The 20644-nt window shown below is 38.9% G+C and overlaps 1 protein-coding gene across 15 annotated transcripts in view; it reads right to left on the bottom strand.

Moving 5' to 3' along the window:
* Positions 1-20644, bottom strand: part of LOC136829919 (high affinity cAMP-specific and IBMX-insensitive 3',5'-cyclic phosphodiesterase 8B-like) — a 318075-nt gene that overhangs the window by 36562 nt on the left and 260869 nt on the right. For 6 of the 15 annotated variants that reach the window (XM_067089092.1, XM_067089087.1, XM_067089088.1 and 3 more), the window contains 2 exons: positions 5007-5269; positions 378-565 (listed from right to left, as the gene is read on the bottom strand). In XM_067089092.1, the coding sequence (XP_066945193.1) occupies positions 378-565; positions 5007-5269 (451 nt within the window). Of the gene's footprint in view, positions 1-377; positions 566-5006; positions 5270-18213; positions 18340-20644 lie in introns of all 15 variants that reach the window. The other 9 variants (XM_067089079.1, XM_067089083.1, XM_067089080.1 and 6 more) reach the window with 2 other exon arrangements.

Here is a 20644-nt window from a genome sequence, read left to right as displayed (position 1 = left end):
AAGTATATAATAAAGTCTCTTACATTGAGGTCACTTAATTCACAACACACGAAAACATAGATGGCTTGAGGTTCTACACCTGATAGGTTCTGAAAGCTTTGGGAAGAAGAAAGTGAAAGAAGTAGAAAAAGAAAGCATAAAAAAGAAAAACTCTGTTAAATGGTTAATATCTAGGAACCACATGTGTGCTGGGAAGACAAAGGTAGGTCACGCACGGTGTAAAGCTGCTAATGTGCCTACTGCATAAACAAGTAAAGCAACTGACTTTGCCAAAGTTTTCTGCATAATGGGGTCATCGCTGATACAGAAATAAAGGATGAACTGAACTTCATAATTATGCATACCATTTAGTCAAGTGGTGTTAAAAAAAGGAATACCTTTTATCAGTTATCTTTTCTAGTTTTATGACATCGAAATTCCATGACATATCTTCGGCTAGCAGTTCTCGTATGGCAGCAGACGCCTGCTGTTGCAACATGGGTGGTGAAGGTCTCGGCAACTGGCTGACTTTGACATTTGTGTCGTTACTGCTACGGCGGCCAGACATCAATGGTTTAGGTGCTTGCTGTGGATTCAAATAATTATTTGTTTAGCAAACAAAAATTATTCTCAGAAGACAAAATGCTCTACAAGGGATCTAGAACATATTTGTCCAACAATGTCAATAAAAACAAACTTTAATTTAAAAAAATGAATCTTGACGAGACATGTTTTCTTTATAACAATTTATTTTCCTCATCAGTACCACTATAACTTCTGTTACTCCTATCCTGAAAACTGGCAATGACACCTCAGTTTGAATACTGCCACACTACAGTATTTTTCTTATCATTATTTCAGTAGGATTTTTAAAATTTGGTGAAATTTTCCATCGTCTGATGCTTTACATATTTACATAATCATTTTCCTTCATCAAAGGCATAACTCTAATTAGGACTACATTAATGTAAAAGCCATGCACTATAATCATATAAACATTAGAATTGTGTGAAACTAGATACAAATTCCTTAGACAAACATAAAATAATAATAATAATATCTCTACTATTATCTTCATACTTTCATTGTTTTAGTGTGGGCCCAGTGATTGAGGTTGACCATCACTAGGCTAACCTGGAAATATTATACTTTCATTTGGTGTATTCTGATAATACTGAATATTTGCTATATTTATTCATTTATCTTTTTACTTTTCTAATAACAGGTCTCTTTTATCCATACAATATATCCTATTATCTTCTGTAACTTCTTTCATATGAAAACAATCTTTTGAAGCTTGAATTTCAAGTCAATATAATATAATAATAATAATAATAATAATAATAATAATAATAATAATAATAATAATAATAATAATAATAATAATAATAATAATAATAATAATAATAATAATAATAATAATAATAATAATAATAATGAACCAAACAAAAACTTCTTTCAGTTTTCTTCTGAAGATGGAAAGAGAAACCCACAAGATTCCTGTGTATAACTTGGTTACTTGTAAATAATTACATATTACTTGAATCTCGAGTACTTTCAGGTCCTAACTGTGACCCTTTTTCAAGAGATGTGAAGGTAGTCAGGCTGGTTCAAGGCCCAACAATCTTCTGGAACTTCTTCTCCCTGTGCTGTCATTTATATGATGGCTGTCCTGGTTTCCATTCTCTTGAGAGTTATTAATCTCCTCCTGTCGGTCTGATATCCTGATCTGATGGTCAGTGGGATTAACCCTTGTGGTAAGTGAGAGGTCACCATCAGTCTGTTGGGCAGGGGACCTAACCTCCAGGTCAGAAGGGTCGATCTTAGCTTCATTTAATATTAAAGCTCGACTTATGGGATCTTCTGAGGTAAATCCTTTGTTTCCTTCTATCACTTTAATCTCTCTGATGAGTGTCCCTTCCACTACCCTCCTATGACTGATGTTATTGCCTTTGTATATAAGCTTGTTTTTAAAATCCATCCTATGGTCCTTTTCCCAACAATGTCTAGCTATAGCACTCTCCTGTGAGTTGAGCTGTACTGCCCTTCTGTGTTCTTGGATTCTAGTCCTTATTCCCCTACCTGTTTCACCCACATATTTGTCTCCTCATAACAGCTCAACTCACAGGGCAGTGCTATAGCTAGACATTGTTGGGAAAAGGACCATAGGATAGATTTTAAAAACAGTAGGCTTATATACAAAGGCAATAACATCAAAATAGGAGGTTAGTGGAAGGGGCACTCATCAGAGATTAAAGTGATAGAAGGAAACAAAGGATTTACCTCAGAAGATCCCATAAGCCGAGCTTTAATATTAAAAGAAGTTAAGATCGACCTTTCTGACCTGGAGGTTAGGTCTCCTGCCCAACAGACCGATGGTGACCACTTACTTACCACAAGGGTTAATCCCACTGATCATCAGATCAGGATATCAGACCGACAGGAGGAGATTAACCCTTAAACGCCTACTGGACATATCATACGTCGACTAAAATTGTCTGTTGAGTGCCAAGTGGACGCACGTAACGTCGACTACAAAAATTTCAACCTTCGGTCAACTTTGACTCGACCGAAATGGTCGAAAAACGCAATTGTAAGCTAAAACTCATACATTCTAGTAATATTCAATCATGTACCTTCATTTTGCAACAAATTGGAAGTCTCTAGCGCAATATTTCGATTTATGGTGAATTTTTTGAAAAAAACTTTTTTCCTTATGCCCTCGTGGTAACTCGCCTAAAAATTTCAGAAATTCTTTCGTCATTTTGTCGTAATTTTTGCACTGTTTTATATTAGCCGTTACATAAAGTTTTATATATGAAAATGTGCGCAATTTCATGTAAAATACAGCAAAATACAACCCATTGTTGTAGCTTTTATCAGTTTGGAAATATTTTCATATAAACCACGATAACTGCCAAAATTTCAACCTTCAGTCAACTTTGACTCGACCGAAATGGTCAAAAAATGCAATTGTAAGCTAAAACTCTTACATTCTAGTAATATTCAATCATTTACCTTCATTTTGCAACAAATTGGAAGTCTCTAGAACAATATTTCGATTTATGGTGAATTTTTGAAAAAAACATTTTCCTTACGTCCGCGCCAGAAATTCTTTCATCACATTGTCGTAATGTTTGCACCGTTTTATATTAGTCGTTACAAAAACTTTTATATATGGAAATGTGTGCAATTTCATGTAGAATACAACAAAAAATAACTCATGGTTGTAGCTTTTATCAGTTTTGAAATATTTTCATATAAATCATGATAACTGCCAAAATTTCAACCTTTGGTCAACTTTAACTCAATCGAAATGGTAAAAAAACGCAATTATAAGCTAAAACTCTTACATTCTAGTAATATTCAATCATGTACCTTCATTTTGCAACAAACTGGAAGTCTCTAGCACAATATTTCGATTTATGGTGAATTTCTGAAAAAAAAAACTTTTTCCTTACATCTGTGCGCGGTAACTCGGCCGAACATCTCAGAAATTCTTTCGTCACGTTGTCATAATGTTTGCATCGTTTTACATTAGTCGTTACATAAACTTTTATATATGAAAATGTGCGCAATTTCATGTAGAATACAACAGAAAATAGCTCATGGTTGTAGCTTTTATCAGTTTTGAAATATTTTCACATAAATCACAATAACTGCCAAAATTTCAACCTTTGGTCAACTTTAACTTGACCGATATGGTCGAAAAACACAATTGTAAGCTAAAACTCTTACATTCTAGTAATATTCAATCATTTACCTTCATTTTGCAATAAATTGGAAGTCTCTAGCACAATATTTCGATTTATGGTGAATTTTTGAAAAAAACATTTTCCTTACGTCCACGCGGTAACTCGGCCGAACATCTCAGAAATTCTTTCATGTTGTCGTAATGTTTGCACCGTTTTATATTAGTCGTTACATAAACTTTTATATATGAAAATGTGCACAATTTCATGTACAATACAACAGAAAATAACTCATGGTTGTAGCTTTTATCAGTTTTGAAATATTTTCATATAAATCACGATAAATAGAAAAAATTTTACTTTCGGTCAACTTTAACTCGACCGAAATGGTCGAAAACTGCAATTGTAAGCTAAAACACTTACAGTCTAGTAATATTCAATCAATTAGCTTCATTTTTCAACAAACGGGAAGTCTCTAGCACAATATTTCGATTTATGGTGAATTTTAAAAAAAAAATTTTTTTTACGTCCGCGCGTTACGAATTCATGCATCATTCTGTGATAATATTTTCTCTGTGTTGCTTTGATCGTTTTACAATTTGTTATATACCAAAATCATTGCAATTTAGTGTACAATACAAAGAAAAAAAAATAACCCGTTAGCTTTAACCGTTTTGCTCACAGCGATTTGTATAAAATTATATATGAAAAATTTTTTTGCGCTGTCATATATTTCACTATTTATATATGATAATATTTTTTTCATTTCTGATGGTTGCATACTAAACTTCTGGCAATGACAAAAAAAGGAGCTAAATCTGAACTCTTAATCTTAAAAACTAAGCGTGCTGTGATTTTTGAAAAAACTTTTTCAGCTTCGCGCTAACTCCTGAACGCTGTAATGGCATACGGGAGACGTTTTTGTAAATAGAGGCTCGGCGTTCAAGGGTTAATAACTATCAAGAGAATGGAAACCAGGACAGCCATCATATAAATGGCAGCACAGGGAGAAGAAGTTCCAGAAGATTGTTGGACCTTGAACCAGCCTGACTACCTTCACATCTCTTGAAAAAGGGTCACAGTTAGGACCTGAAAGTACTTGAGACTCAAGTAATATGTAAATATTTACAAGTAACCAAGTTATACACAGGAATCTTGTGGGTTTCTCAATAATAATAATATAGGAAAAATCTGAAATAGATCTGTTAAAAATCTTTGCAACAGCCATAAACTCTCCCATGAGACTGGGAAAGAAAATCTTACAGCTAATGGCCCTTCCAGAGGATTAGAAAAACTTACAGTCAACTGTCCTCCCAGATCATAGAAAAAACTTACAGCTAAAAGTCCTCCGAGAAGATCAGTAGCCACAGGGTCAGCAGGCACTGGCTTATTATTATCTGACGCCGCTGAAATAAGCTGTGGCGAGTAGAGCTCTGTGGACCTTAAGATATCGAGAACTTTCTCCAGGGCCTGGGCTACATAAGCTGGCGAATTCTCTTGAGCAGCAGTTATTATGTTGAAAACTCTTGTAATAGGAGCCTCTATGGTTAAGGAATTGAGCTTCACTAGACTCTGTCGTCTAATCATGTTTTGTGTACCTGGAAAACGAAACAGCTGTTAAATGTGCCATACTTAATACAAAGAGGTTTTCAGACAAACAATACACACTTGATTTTATAGTCAGGAACTTACTAGACATATAATAAATCCTCAAAAGACTGTGATCACTGATAAAATAGTAAAAGAAAAAAGAACAATTCAGAGCTACAAATGTCAATTTCTGTACTGTATATCAAATCTAGCCAGTTTTGCTGCTTACAAATCAGGACGTTGCATTCAGAAGCCCACATACATTTCAGAACCATAATGGATCATATAAGTTTTGCTTTTACACAAAAATAAAGCTAAAGATGATTATAAAACAGCCACATTATACTACTGGAAATTAAGAACAGCTTAACCAAATAGAATAATAAAATCAATGCATTCATTTTCAAAAACATGATGACCATAACATATACACTCAATAAAACAATAAAATTTCATAATATTTGGAGAATAATGTATAGCACAAAGGAATTAAGTCTAAAATTCAATCCTGTTATGTTCCTCAATTTCACAAATCTCCAGTCTTTCTTCAAAATTAAAATCATAACAAGAGAATATTGGAAAAGACTGTCGTATATTCAAACTAAGGAAATCTTTCAAAAGATTTAGCATGGTGATGGCTGCCATGAACAAACATCTTGAGCGCATAGGGAGTAAGTCAGTTTGATTCAGATACTAAAGAAAAAACAAAAAGCCCTGATGTATGATGAAATCCAAATCTAAGTTTATCGCAGCAACTGGCAACAATGTAATGATAAAACTGAAATAGTAAAATTGGCCTAAGAATCAGTCATCCATTAATTGTAAGATTCTCCTGCTTAGTTAAACAGCGTATACTATAAGGTATTGTACAGAGCATAATCCTATTCCAGAGTACTGTACTTGCACAGTAAATTCAAGACGTTATCAAACAAATAAGCAGCCTTTTAACAGTTTATAGCAAGGATTTCTACTGCAATATTTCTTGCTTATAAGGCAAGACAGAAGTATATACTTTACTTTCACGAACAAACCACCTTTACTTGGGTCCAGTATCAATGAAACCCATACAGTACTTTGATACCATCATGCAATCTGAAACAAATAATTTACATTACTTTACACAATGACAAATACTATACTCAGAAGTCCTTAGGAATATAATTTCTACTTCAGAAGCACGTTTACTTGTCAATCCACACTGGACTTTGGGATATCACTTTTAAGAACGGATATGGTTGTTACTCTCAAGCATGCACGCTGCTTGGAACAGCAAAGTACGGTTGCAATTGAGTAGGACAGAGTATGAGAGAAAGACAGCTACTTAATAAACATATAAAAAAACATAAGATATCAGACAAATAGCCATTTTTTACAAAAATATGCACGCTACTGATAAATGACAAAAAATTTTCCCTTACTGTGAAACGATGTCTGGTAGGGCACAGAGGAACCAAAACAATATACTTCTAACTGTCAATTCAAAGCATCAAGAAAGTTCGTCTGATCTTTGGTGCCCAATAAGGATGCCAAGTAAAAGTACTGTAGTGTGATATCACACTCATTGGTTAACTAACTGTGAGTGATGGAACCAGTACTCAATTAGCCAAAAGGAATCTTATAAATGTCCTAGTCCAGTGACAAAATGTTGCTAAGTTTTTGGTGACCTGGCATGTGAGGGTCCAAGGCCCCTATTTTTGTTACTCTTGTTCATTTTATCTGTTTTCTTCCCAGTATGTCTTGTCTAGATTTCATCATATAATAAATTTGCCAGCTTCAGTACTGAAGCCTATTCTGAGCAAAGTGCATGTATTTTCTTAAAAAAAATGTTCACTGACCATCTTCCAGTCAAATGTAATTTACTCAAAGACATTTTCATTTAGTTGATCAGCTAGGTGGCCATACCAGATGCAGAATTCTTGATTGGTATAAATTCTGTAATAGTAACAGTAATAATAATAGTAGCCTACTATTACTTCTGTACTACTACTGACTCTGTGTTTTAGTGTAAGGATGACATCAATCCTTTGTGGACCCAAACTATGTCAGCTATCAAATAATATTTCCTTATAATCACGACACAACTGAAGTGCTTGCATATAACTTTAAAATGATTTCTACATTAAGAAATGTGTCTGACATCTACTCTTCATATAATGCACGTAAGAAATCACTTATGGTTCTCGATTGGAATGACAATTACTCCTAAAATCTCCAAACATCATTAACTCCAGAAATCATTATGGAAGAGATAACAAAGTTAAAATAAAATGACTGCAAGTTTAAATCTGAACACAAGTATAAACATATGGAAAATACAAGTAGCTGTCATTTTTCAAGAAAAATTGCAACCTTCCTTTGCTGAATACCAACAACCAGGCTGTTTTTTAGATGACAACATTTACAAGATAACATATATTTACCTTTAATGGGCTAAATGCTGTTTTTGTGGGAATAAATCTGAAGATAACATTGAAGTTTAGTTGTATAAATTGTTTTTAATCAATAGTATGGTGATCAAGTCACAAGTAAACAGTATACTGAGTATTCAGGTGTTTACCCAGTGTATATACTGTAGTACTCCAGTTTACTTTAGAATTAAAGTCAAACCCCTACCGGAAACTACACAACAACAGAGAACTGACTTTTAATCAGTATATTTACTATGCATAAAATATATAGATAACCAAAATTCTTTTCAATACTGTATAAAAAAATGGTAGAGATCTTAAGTTCTTTCAAACCAAGCACCACCACCACCACTGACAACACAGTGAGAATGTTCAAGGTTTGTTTTTGTTTATGTATGAAGTATCATCTATGACCTCCCTGTAAAAATGTAGAATACTAAAGAATGAAGGAAAATCCTGACCACGTTAAAACTCTCATGTTGTAAATGATACTACAGTGCGACATATTTAGGAGGAGACTCTGGCCATTGATTTGAGTCAGTTCACTAATGCCATACTATCATTATCCAATATCAGATATTCATCTTTTCTTTACCAGATAAATCAAGACATGGGAGGTTACCAGCCATAGATGTGCTCTCACTAAAATTTATTTCAATTTTAAATCATCATCAGTATTATTTTCTATTACATTTTCAATAACACACCTAGAAACGTAGCATATGCTTTGAAGAACAATGCCAATTTTCCTATCAACTCAAGACAGGTCATTTATGGGACAGTTAAGATGCTTAACCCACGAAGAATTTGAGGATTATTCTCTAAAGATACCATTCTTAAAGTGCCATTGCTTGATCCACCTTCGACACACTGAGACTATTTTGGTAAATGTTCTTTATGAATTGCTACTCAATGTTTGCATTAGAAAGAAAATCCCATTGTTTGAAAAGATTTCATTATAGTTAAGGAAATTACAGGATTTATATCAAGCAAGGAATCATTTTATAAAGTTTAAAAAAACACATTAAAACATAGCAGAGGAAGAGTAATATGAAAATGCAAATACACAAAGTAAAAAAGATGTTTCTATAGATAATGAAAATTAAGTTTTAAAAACAAAAGATACATCTGATTAAAATAATATAGGTCTAATAATTGTTGTATTTTTTGTAGTGCTTTCACATATTTTAAATTTTTATGTGAAATTACAGAGTTATATACACAAACATTCACTGTGAGCAAACTGCAGTACTGCATATGTACACAGTAATGCATACAAACAATATGACAACATGAAGCCAGAGGGTTAAACCCAGGTGTATATGGCGATTTTAAGAACGGATCTGAATGTTCCCACAGGAAAGTGGGCTTCAGTTTATAAGGGTACAACTTAAAGGACGAGGAAGAAGTGACACCTAAGTAATGACCCAAGAAAACAGCCAGAGTCTCTTCCTAAATCTCTCCACTATAGGGCAGTCTACCTACAAAAGAAATTTCTACAGAGTTGATGTTTTACAACCAGTGTTGCATTTATGAAATGAATCCTTAATTTAGAAAGATGAAAGTATCAGCAATGCTAAATTCTGAACTACTGTGGAGTAAGCAAGAAGCAAAACAAGTCTAAAATATGTGCAATGCTAAAATTCAGTCAATTTTAGGTAACTCAAAAATAAGAAAAAGACAAAAAAGTAAACAGACTTTAGCTACCAAGGATTACTTAGCAGAATATTATGGAGTACCATTTGACAAACCGCTGATGTGGAGGTAATTGTATCAAAATGTGCAACAATGATTACAAAGGAAAACATCACTGCACCACAAAATGACACACAGCGTACTCAAACTGTATTCACGACAATGCTTCGTCTTTCACAAGCACAGAGTTGAACTGAGTTCAAAGCAACGGGCATACTAAAACCTGTTAGAAATATATAGTCAACTTAATGATGGACCTTATATATTCTATATAAATTTTTCAGTGATAAATTTACACTAACCTGTAGAAGAAGTATCAGTTCAATTTTCTATCATAAAGGTTGGACCAATTTGTCATATGTGTACTTTGATAAGTTCCTCTTATACCAAGGAGGTCAACAACTATCAAAATCAATAAAAAGTGTTAAAAAAGTTAGACTATTCAAGTTCCCTCTTGATCATAAAATGAAAGGCATAAAGAGTTGACATCTGTAGCACTACACATTCCAGCATCTTACTTCATGAAATGATGCACAAGTAGATATTTCCTCCCACATCTACTTTAAGCATTAACCTCCAAGAAATCTGTAACAATTTTTGCAACAATGAACAATCTAAATTAATTACATATCTCAATTAGTAAGAAATGGTAGAAGCTTTTTGAAAGAGGGATGAGAGTAGTTTACATTATCTAAATGGATGAAACACATCACAAGAAAAGAGTGGCAGGGAATCAGTACTTAAAACAACATTTTAGCATATTTCATGTTTTAGAAATACAACCCTATTACTTTTAATAATGCCTTGGTGGCCAGTTACCGACAACTGACTTCTGCCTTGTAAAATAACACTGTACATACTATACAAGTAATTATATGGCAGATGAGGCTTTCCTTGTAAGAGGAGCCCTGTCTCACTTCACAAAAGATCTCACCTCTCAGCTTATGTCTTGTCTGTGGATGGCAGGTGTGTTTCTATTGGATGGGCTCTGCAGAAGGCACTCTAAGTAAGCGTTAGATGATTTTATGCATGGAACATGAATATTCTCATGATTAGGAACCATCTTATTTTTACCACTGCCAAATACTTAGATGAAAACTGATTGGCTCCTCCATCCTTCAGTTGCCACTGTCACATGATTGGAGTTCACCATGACATTTCACATCTACAACTGATTTAACTGTAATGATTTCACAAAGACATGGTGTTCTCCACACTCATAAAAAATGCCATATGACAAGACTGTTCACCATTAGTCTTATCATGAATGAATTCATGAATCTGAGTTACAATCCTAGTACTTCCAGCACAATCCATTACAAATGTTGGCAAAACTATATTGATGCAATAACTAAAGTTGTAAAATGAAAAGGTCTTACACCACTGATGGGGAAAATTAAATATATCTTCATGAAGTTTCATCTAGAATATAAAGATCCTATAATGATGTTGACATTCAGACAGGAAAAACAATATTCCAACAACCTTCTTCTCAGTGTAATCCCTAGTTGGGGTCACTGACTGGAAGCAGATGAGTGAAACTGTGGATACAGGATTAGCTCTATAGTTAACATGCTACTGATGCATGTGAGAGGCATTATTTGCTGTAACTGATGTGCATAACATTAAGACAATCATACGGGCAGATGAAAGCAACATGAGATGATTTCTAAGTGATGTAAAAAAGAAGGTTTGAGTCAAATAAGCAACTTCATTACCCAGCCACAGCAAACTCTTGTATCAACTGACAACACTCATTCATCTGCTGAACCTCAGTGAAAGCTAGCAACCACATAATTTCACACCAAAGGAACGGATGAATAATTGCAAGAAGAGTTGCATCATCAGCATACTGCCCAATATGACACATTTTTAAAGTAATTTGTATTTTTCTTACCTATACAAACCTGAGGTCTTTATATGGGAATTGCCTTCAGTGCAGCTGGAATCAGCCATTTAACTTTTAAACAAGGTGGTATGGTAGTTAACTACCGCATGACCAGGTGGGAGTCTCACCGGCCCAGTCCAAAAAGCATCACTTTACCTTTGGCCCAGGTAAAAGCTTGGTGTCAGCTTGAGGGGTGGCATGAGGTAAGGATTCAACTCTAAAAACCTATGGTTTTTATAGTTAGGAAAACTACAAATTACTTTAAAAATTTGTTATTTGTTCCAACACAATACACAAACCTTTCAGTCATTATACAGGAAGACTTACCTCTTGGACGGAGGAAGCTGAGTAAGTCTCTGAATTGACTGGTAGTTCGCCACACCTAGGTCTTCTTCCTGGTCAAGAGATCAAGGGAAAGGACTGTGCCTCTGACATAATGAACGAAGTATAGGAACTTTATGTTCAACTGTCAGACTTCTGGGCACTTTCTCGAATAGATGGGTATAAAAACAGCATCATTCGACAAAAAGGATAGGTTGAATCTTTGTGCTGGAGACAATGATAAGGGGAGGATTTGCTTCTATATATCTACTAGATTATAGAATGGGTAATCAGTTATATAAAACTCACCTGCATCGATGCCTGCTCCAGCTTCAATGCAGCTTGATAACCTACCCTCTGCCCACAGGGGAGTTAGTTATAAATGATTTGTTACAGGGGAGGGTAAGGTCGGGGAAAGAGGGAAGGAAGGAGGACCAGTCACTCACATACACACACTCTTTCTTCCGCAACCATACACCTTAGGTGAGATGCTACCTGCCCCCTTCAAGGACATGGGTAAGCTACACAACTTGTTGAGCAGCCACCACAGGACCCAAGGAAAACTTGTCCAGGGACTTGTGGGCAATATCCCAAAAGCAGAAGGAAGCGAAAGTTGTCTGGCGCGACCATACCCCTGCCTTCAGCACCTGATGAACTGAAAGATTCTTCCTGAACGCAAGGGATGGGCAATGCCCCTGACCTCGTGAGCTCTCACCAAGAATGTACTGGAGTCCTCCTCGCCTGACGCAGAGTACGCCCGTTTGATTGTCTCACGAAGCCAGAAAGAAATCGTGTTCGTGGATACCTCTTTCTTGGTCGAGCAAGTGCTAATGAAGATTCGTCAACACTCAGGCCAGAGATGGCGAGTCTTCTTCAAATAGCACCGCAGCACTCCAACAGACACAGTAGTATCTTGTCTGGATCATTACCAACAAAGTCCTCTAGGGAGGAGATCATAAAGGACTAGAATCTGGCATCAGGGACAGACAGATTCTGAGTCTTCGCTATGAAATTTGGGATAAAATTGAGCGTAACCAATCCCCATCCCCTTGAGTGTTTCACATCAAAAGAAAGTCCATGCAGTTTGCCTACTCTCTTTGTCAATGCCAGGGCAAGCAGGAAAACGGTCTTGAGGGTCAGATCCCAATCTGATGACTCTTGTAAGGGATTGTAAGGTGCACGAGTCCGGCTCTCGAGTATGAGAGTCACATCCCACGCAGGGAGTTTGAGTTCCCTAGGAAGGCAAGACCTTTCAAAGCTCTTCATCCGCAAAGAAATCTCCAAAAAGGACTAGGCCCAGGGCGGCCCTACAGCCCTTAACAGCTGAGACGGAGAGGAGCTTCTCTTGGCAAAAGAAAATGAGGAAATCTGCTACCTGCTGAATAGTAGCTCCGAGAGGATAGAGACCCCTTCCATGACACCAACCACAGAAGATGGCCCATTTCCCCGGTAGACTGTGGCAGAGGACTGTCGCAGACATCCAGACATCTCTGCTGCTGTGCGGTGAGAATAGCCTCTTGTTCACAAGAGATGCTGGATAGTCTCCAGCCATGAAGTGCAAGTGACTCCACGGACTGGTGGAACTGTCCTACATGAGGCTGACACAACAGGTTGTGCCAGGGGTGAATCTCTCTCGGTGCCTCGACGAGTCGAGCTAGTAGGTCAGGATACCAAGTAGCATGTGGCCATTTGGGAACCATCAGGGTCATTCTGAGGTTCCTTGGTTCCACACAACTTAAATCAGCAGCTTCTCCATGTGTGTGCCCCATCCCTCGGTAAAAGCATCTGAGAACAGAAGCATCTCGGGAGGGGGAGTGTTCAGAGACGCTCCTATTACAAGGTTCCAGTCATCCAGCAACCAGGCTAAGTCCTGTCTCACTTTTCTGAGAGAGGGATGGGAAAAGATGGAAGATCCCATGCCAGAGATCAGAACTCCTTCATTCTCCACTGGAGAAAATGAAGATGAAACCACCCATGAGGGACCAGCTTCTCCAAGGATGAGAGGTGACGAGAACAACCTGCCACTTCTGAGCTGGCTGTTCCTGCCAGACAAACCGTTTGCACTGCCTTCCTGAACCTGCTGATACGAGAGTCCGAGGAGAAGACTTTTGCTGCTACCATATCTATCAGCATGCCCAGGTACTTGCAAGAGGACTGATGAATGGGTATTTGAAAATATGCATCCTTCACCACGAAGTCGTTCTCCCTGATGGAAGCGAGCACCAAACGGGCCATTTCCATCTTGAACCGAGTCTGATGAATGAATCGGTTCAGAGGAAAGAGATCGATGATTGGCTTGCACCCCGTTTCTTTCTCCACAAGAAAGAGTCAGCTGTAAAAACCTGGGGACTGATCCGTCACGACTTCTACAACGCGCTCTCTCAGTATCGCTGCAATCTCCTCCTGGAGAGCAAGATCCTTCAGCAAGCTGAGTACATAAGACTGGAACTGGACCAGAGTGTCGGTGAGGGGTGGTCGAAACTCGAAGGGAAGTAGATAGCCCTCCCGAAGGACATTTTCTACCCAGATCTCGGCTCCGTGTCCCTCTTGCCCAATGGGTCAACAGGCAGCCCCCACTGCCAGCAGCTTGTGGAGGGGAGCGCAGACCCTAGCATTTTCCTCCCTTCTTCTTTCTCTTCCCTCCTTTCGCTTTATTGGACTGGAAAGGGGCATGCCTGCGCACCATTTCTGGCCAGGGCAGAAGGGGGCTGGGTGGTTCCATGAGCATCCTTCGAAGCCTGGGACTTCTTAGGGCCTGAGGAACTGCTAGCCCAACCTCAAGGTCAGGCTGTAGAGATACGTGAAGACCCTGAGGCCTTTGTCACTACCTGGTGAACAAGTCAGTCGTTATCCTCTTGAGGGAAGAGAGAGACAGAACCCAGCAATGGTCCATTCCGAAGAGCCAGAGCCGAGTCCGGGCCGGCGTGCTTGGTGATTTGAGTGAGGACCACATCCCTCCTCTTCAGCACCAAACTGGCCCACAGGTTTGCCGTCAGGTGGGCCAGGTAGGAGATAGCCCTACCACCAGATTGGCACAGCCTCCCGAAGGTTGAGTCCTCTGTGGGGTTAACTGAACTCCCAGAGACTGTAACATTGGACACTTTGAGAAACCACAGGTCCAGCCAGGAGCAATAGATCCGGAGCTATGCGAACCAAGTCTGGGTCAACCTGTTTCATCGGCAATGGCTCCATCAAAGGCGTGTAGTACTTCTCCTGGCGAGGCAGGGGTGGGGGAATTAGCTTGGCCAAACAATTGGATCGAAGGGAACTCTCCTCCCCGGAGACAAGAGTTTACTTGATCCAAAACTCCCTCAGCAAGCGAGGACCAAGGGAAGCCTAAAGAAGCTCTGGGTTCCTTCTTAGGTCCCCAGTAGACTTCAAGGCATGAAGGGCAGTCAACAGAAGCAGCCAAGGTCCCTTCCCCAAGATCTTTGTGTCTACAAATCGACGCAATGATCTCTAGAAAGGTCCTCTGTATCTTGGGAGAATCTGCGTCTTGGGGCAGAGGCCCCCAAGTCCTTCCAATCTGCAGTCCTCCCTTGATACTCTACCTGCAGGTGGGAGAACCTCACCACGACCCCTGGCTCCAGGTTCGACCACTTGGGCATACAAGCGGGTAGGTCCAAGAACCCTGCCCGGCTCGGAAGCCCTCATGGTGGGGCTGTGGTGGGATGCGGCATCCCACTCACACACCCATGGTGGCGACAGCTTCATGGCTCAAGGAGAGCCCCACCTCTCATGCGAACGTGGAGGGGGTGCTATCTCAAGAAGTGGGCAGAGTCTCACACAAACGTACGCGAAGGCTCTCAACAGGTGAGCGAGCCCATTCGAGTGAATGCGAGCTGGAGCCGACCAGGGGAGAACAGTCACGTACTCTCAGGTGTGAGTGTGAGCTGCCCTTACGACGTACTCCAGCCGTCTTCAAGGCCGAAATCTCCTTTAGAGAAGACGACTGTGAGGGGGAACTCCTCATAGCAACTCCAGGTGAGTGGACCCTCAAGTCGCAGCACCTTCACGGGACCCTGGCCTCGTACTTGGGCAAGTAGTGGCAGGACCCCACCTTCTCTGGCATGTCTAAACCATAATGCGAAGGTTACTCTATGTTACTGGTTGAGGTGACTCGAGATTTCCCAGAAACCTTAGCACCTTGGGTCATGGTTGCCTCCTTGGAGGCCCGCATACTCAAAAAGTTTCCGTGGTACGTGAAGGTACTGCAGAAGTTCCCTCTGCCCGAGCATCCAAGGAGACTCGAGTAGAGGCAGGCACAGCACTACACTTGGAAGCAGAGCCCTGAGCAGAGGTGCTGGATGCTCGGACCTACTTGGAGGTCTGCGCACCTGTGGCGCCTGAGTCCAAAGACCAGGGGGAGCCAGCGAGTGATCCCTGTGTCCCTCTTGGGGAGAGAGACACCCCTTCGGAAGACCCAGTACAGGACTTCTTCTGGGCAGGTGGCTACCTCCTTCTTCCTCCGCTTGTGGGCTTTGGAAGAGGGAGGGGAGGAGGCGACAGTAGAAGATGACAACAAAGAAGACGATGACCCCTTCCTACTTCTCTTCTTGGACTTCTTCAACTTCTTCTTCACCTTCTTCAAGAAGGCATGGAGGATCTGCTTCCCAAGATTGGAGGAAGACTCCAGAGCAGACTCTCAAGGAGCAGGAGCAGACACCATGGTGGAAACAGTAGGGGCATGAGGGGACGTCCTATCAACTACTGCTGGGGTTGTTAACGTAGGGTGCATAGTCACACTCAAGAGCAAGATAGCTGGTCATCATGGTGACATTAGAACTGGTAACTGTCACTGCGGTATGAGTCACTGCAGGAGCAACAGGGGCGCGAAAAGTCCACATGTGACAAGATGCCACGCATTGAGGGAACTCCTTAAAGGCCAAGAGACTGCCAAGTCTCACAGAGTTCCTCCTGCACACCTGGAACCAAAGTTGGGTTAGCAGGGGCAGCCTCCGTTTGCACCGAGGGAGATCCCCCCCACAACCCCAAACAAATGGAGGCCACCAAAGGGAGGTCATCCTGGCTTCCAGTCCCCCAGTGATGACCTCAGCCTGATGAAGGGAGCGAAGACAACGAAGGGGAAACTTCTCCCAAAGAAGAGGTAGCAAAACTAGGAAGTTTTGCTGGAGGGAGGAAAATATCCAAGAGATTAGCAACCAAGGAGTTCTCGGGGGTGTGTTACCCTCAGACAACGACCTGGGGAGCTGCTTCTGACACTTCCTCCTCAATGAATATTTCATCCATTGCTCTGGAGTCGTCACGACATTCCTCACACACACAGTTAGGGTTACACTCATACCCCCTGCACGATGTGCAAAGGGTATGAGGATCTAAATCAAAAGCCAAGTGATCATGGCTACAAGCCTCCCTGTGGTACAAAGGCATTTCTGCAACGATACTGCCTTATGCTCGGATGGCACAGATGATTCATGGGTCTGCATATTACTATTGCTCTATTGCAAACACATAAACAGATAGCAAAACAAACAAAGATGAATCAATCCCACTGGGAAAGAAGTGATGTTTGTAGCGAAAAAAGGCAAAAAACAGCAAGCAGGGCAGAGGGTAGCACAGCACAACTTCACCATAGCACGACTGAAGGTAAAGTGACGTTCTACAGACCATCCGGGTGAGACTACCACCCAGTCGTAAAGTAGTTAACAACCATATACCGCCTTGTTTAAAAGTTCTCTCTGCCCAGAGTAAACTAGGAGTAGGTAAATTTAAGGAAGTGCACAGATCAATAAGGAAAACTCTACCCCTACTCAGGCTGTAGAAACAAACTGAAATAGACTGCAAAACTTTGACAAAAAATGGCACTTTAGAGTGAGATTACATATACAATACCACACATTTTCTGACTTTCGCCTTAGCTTTCATGAATGGTTCACATCGCAATTGTTTCTTACATCACTGGGAATTGTACTTTAACAAATGTACAAAAATTCTTTATTACAGCTCCTGGCTTCAGAGGTTAAGGCATTAATAAAAGTAAGATGGTTTGGCCTTTGTATGAACACTCAACTTTCAACAGTGAGTTCATAAAACTTTTAGTCTTAATCATCAAGGTCATTCAAAGCAGCCATTGTTACCAGTTTGTCTTTTGTCAACTGGGATAGGCATTGTTATCAGTAAGTGCTTAGATAAACTGTACAAGTGGTTATTCCATTCATGCAAATATGGAATTTATCAGTAATAAACAAATCTAGACCTAATACTTCTTCCACACAGATCAAGCAACAAGCCTGTGGTTATTTTCATAATATGCACCAAAACTTTTTTTTTCAGTTCAAACTCTGCAGTGCGAATAACATCTGTGCACAAAGTATTACACATCAAATCAAACATTTCAAGAAGCAAGTGATCATTTGCCAAACATTTTTCAGTGATTGTTTAATGGACTATCAATGGCTGAAATGATTATCTCCTACAACTACTTAATATTGTCAAGTGATTTGAAGAAAAAGTTGGAATTAAAAATAATAATAACTACTATTCAGACTGATATTGGATCATGAAACATCAGTCTTAAGTACTGTCAACAGTGGTCTATTAGCCCTAGTTATGCAGAAAACAGAAACATTCAATAAAAAGAATATTTGGCAAACTTATCTTCATGTGATAACCCCCTTACCCTCTACAAAGTTAAACGTTTCAAAGGTCACGTTGCGGTTAAAGGTAAACCGTTCTCGCTCAACGGGTGCACTCAGAACACGTCCTGGGTGATCGGTTTCTACAGTCCCCCCTAGTGAAACAAAAGCTGTCGTATCCATAAAATAGAGTCAGGTCGTTGCAAAAGTGCATGGAACTTAACATGGTTACCTCACAAACTCCACACTCACATATTATACTGTATGTTCATGGGTAATTTTGCATCACAGAACCAATTAAACTCCACTGCTCCTTTCACATGGATGAAAATGTTGGAAAACACTCAAGCTACCATGTCATACAACTCACGTGTGTGGTGACCTACGAATACACCAGACATAACTTAAGGTGCACTTTTAACTTCCCATGAATAAATATGTGATCACCCTACACTACCTTATATTTGCACACTTTACACATACAGTATATATTACAGAAATGTGCTGTGCTGTATATACTGAACACAATAATAACAATGCATGGTGTTAATAATATGAATTCTGTACCAACCTGTTAGAATGGAAAGGATGATAGGTATATATCATAATAAAACAAAAAATGCCAATAATGACAACTAGAATGTCTACTGAAATGTCCATTTTATACAAATAATTCACTTACTATTAGTACTGGCTATGGACACATGAACATTTTCATTCCTGAAAGTGGTGTCATTTTATATATACAAGAGCAGTTAAAAACACCAAATCCACACACATAGGTGTTAGAAATCTTTAGCTGTATATACAGAAAATTCTTAAACTACATGCATTATAACTATACACAAATATTGAGGGTAAACACTTAATAATATGGGATAATGTATGACACTTTGCTATAATGATCTAACTATACATAAATCTGGTTTGAAAAGCTACGGCTACAGTGTAGGATGATACAGTAGTTTGCTATACTGAGGAGCCTTTTATCTCTATGACACTTAATGTGATATATCTATGAAATGTTCAGCATTTGACTTCTCTTTCAGCTGTAGGTTTTGAAGAGCAGATTCTAGAGATAACAATCCCCAGTTAAGTAAAGAGTACCAGAATTTTATAGGAATATGGGTAATATGGGTATCAGACAAATGATTAAATATAGTTATCAAAGTAAATATGAAAGAAAATAATTTCTTACACATAATGAAGCCTGGATCATCAGATCAAATAAAATTCTATGCTTGAAAAGGGTTTGAAGCATAAAAACTCTTCCATTTCTATCTAGATCTGAAGAGAAATGTTTTCTGTTTGTTTGCCCAAGTTGTATACAGTGCTGTATTACTAATAATTAAATTATAAAAAAATTTTCCTTAAATGAAGGTACACACCAATGGTAACACCTTAGAAAGAAGAATAAAAATATTCTACCTTTTCATTTACCAGAAGTTAATATAATACCCATGACACGAACATTTGAAATACCTTTCAAAGTTGAAGTTCATCAAGTCTAATGTATATGTATGTATTATCTAATTATTTACACAACCTACCACTGGAAATATTCTTCAGAAGTTAACAAAATCTACGTGTGTATCTCAAATGTTCAAGAACACCCTACAGTATTCTATACAGTCTTTGTAACTTTTCAGATTTTACAATACATGAGAGGGTCAGACCCCAGAACACCTGATAAGCTGAGGGGATACTGTACACATTTACATTCATGAAAGATGACTCTGCCTTTAAATAATACTTTTCGTGAAAATATTTTTATGCTAATTTGTGAATGACATTCATTTTGAAATATACAGGGACATTCAGCTTTAACAGAGAGTAAATATAGCTAGCCTCCTATAAGAATGTTGAAATGTTTTTGGACTGCTGTATTGCTATGACAAGTAAACAGCTTTTATGGTATGCTGCAACAGATTTCCACAGAGCGAGAATCTTACACTGCTAATCATCAGAAATTAAATTTTAATGCTGACAGATATAGCCAAGTTTTACTGTACACAGTGTTTACCAATGACCTGTACATATTTCTAGGTAAAATAAATGTAAATGAAATGGCAATCTTAAATTTAGTCAACATGGAAGGCAGCGCCACTAGTATTACTACTGGCGAACTGATCTATATAGAAATTCATGTTTGAGATGTAACAGATAACCTGCTAGTTGTTTGTACGCCTTTGTGATCAGAGAGTAACGAACAGATACCGCTGAGTCGTCGAACGCCATAATGATCGTTGGGGTTTGGCGTGGGTAATTCAAATGAGTGCCATACATTGAAGACCCTTATTGGTTCCTTTCGGTTATAAGAGACCAATCAGCTGAGGTCTATGACCTAAGCAAGTTCAGTTTGAAACGTTAAGATGAGTAGGGGTTTAGCAGTCGACAGGCTAGGAAGCGCATCTGAAAGACAATGATGGCTCGTGTCGCCTCAGAGTACCTTCCGACTACAATTGCATAATTAAG

The sequence above is a fragment of the Macrobrachium rosenbergii genome, chromosome 45, assembly GCF_040412425.1.
Source record: "Macrobrachium rosenbergii isolate ZJJX-2024 chromosome 45, ASM4041242v1, whole genome shotgun sequence".
Lineage (NCBI taxonomy): Eukaryota > Metazoa > Arthropoda > Malacostraca > Decapoda > Palaemonidae > Macrobrachium > Macrobrachium rosenbergii.
This window is presented reverse-complemented; position numbering and strand designations above follow the sequence as displayed.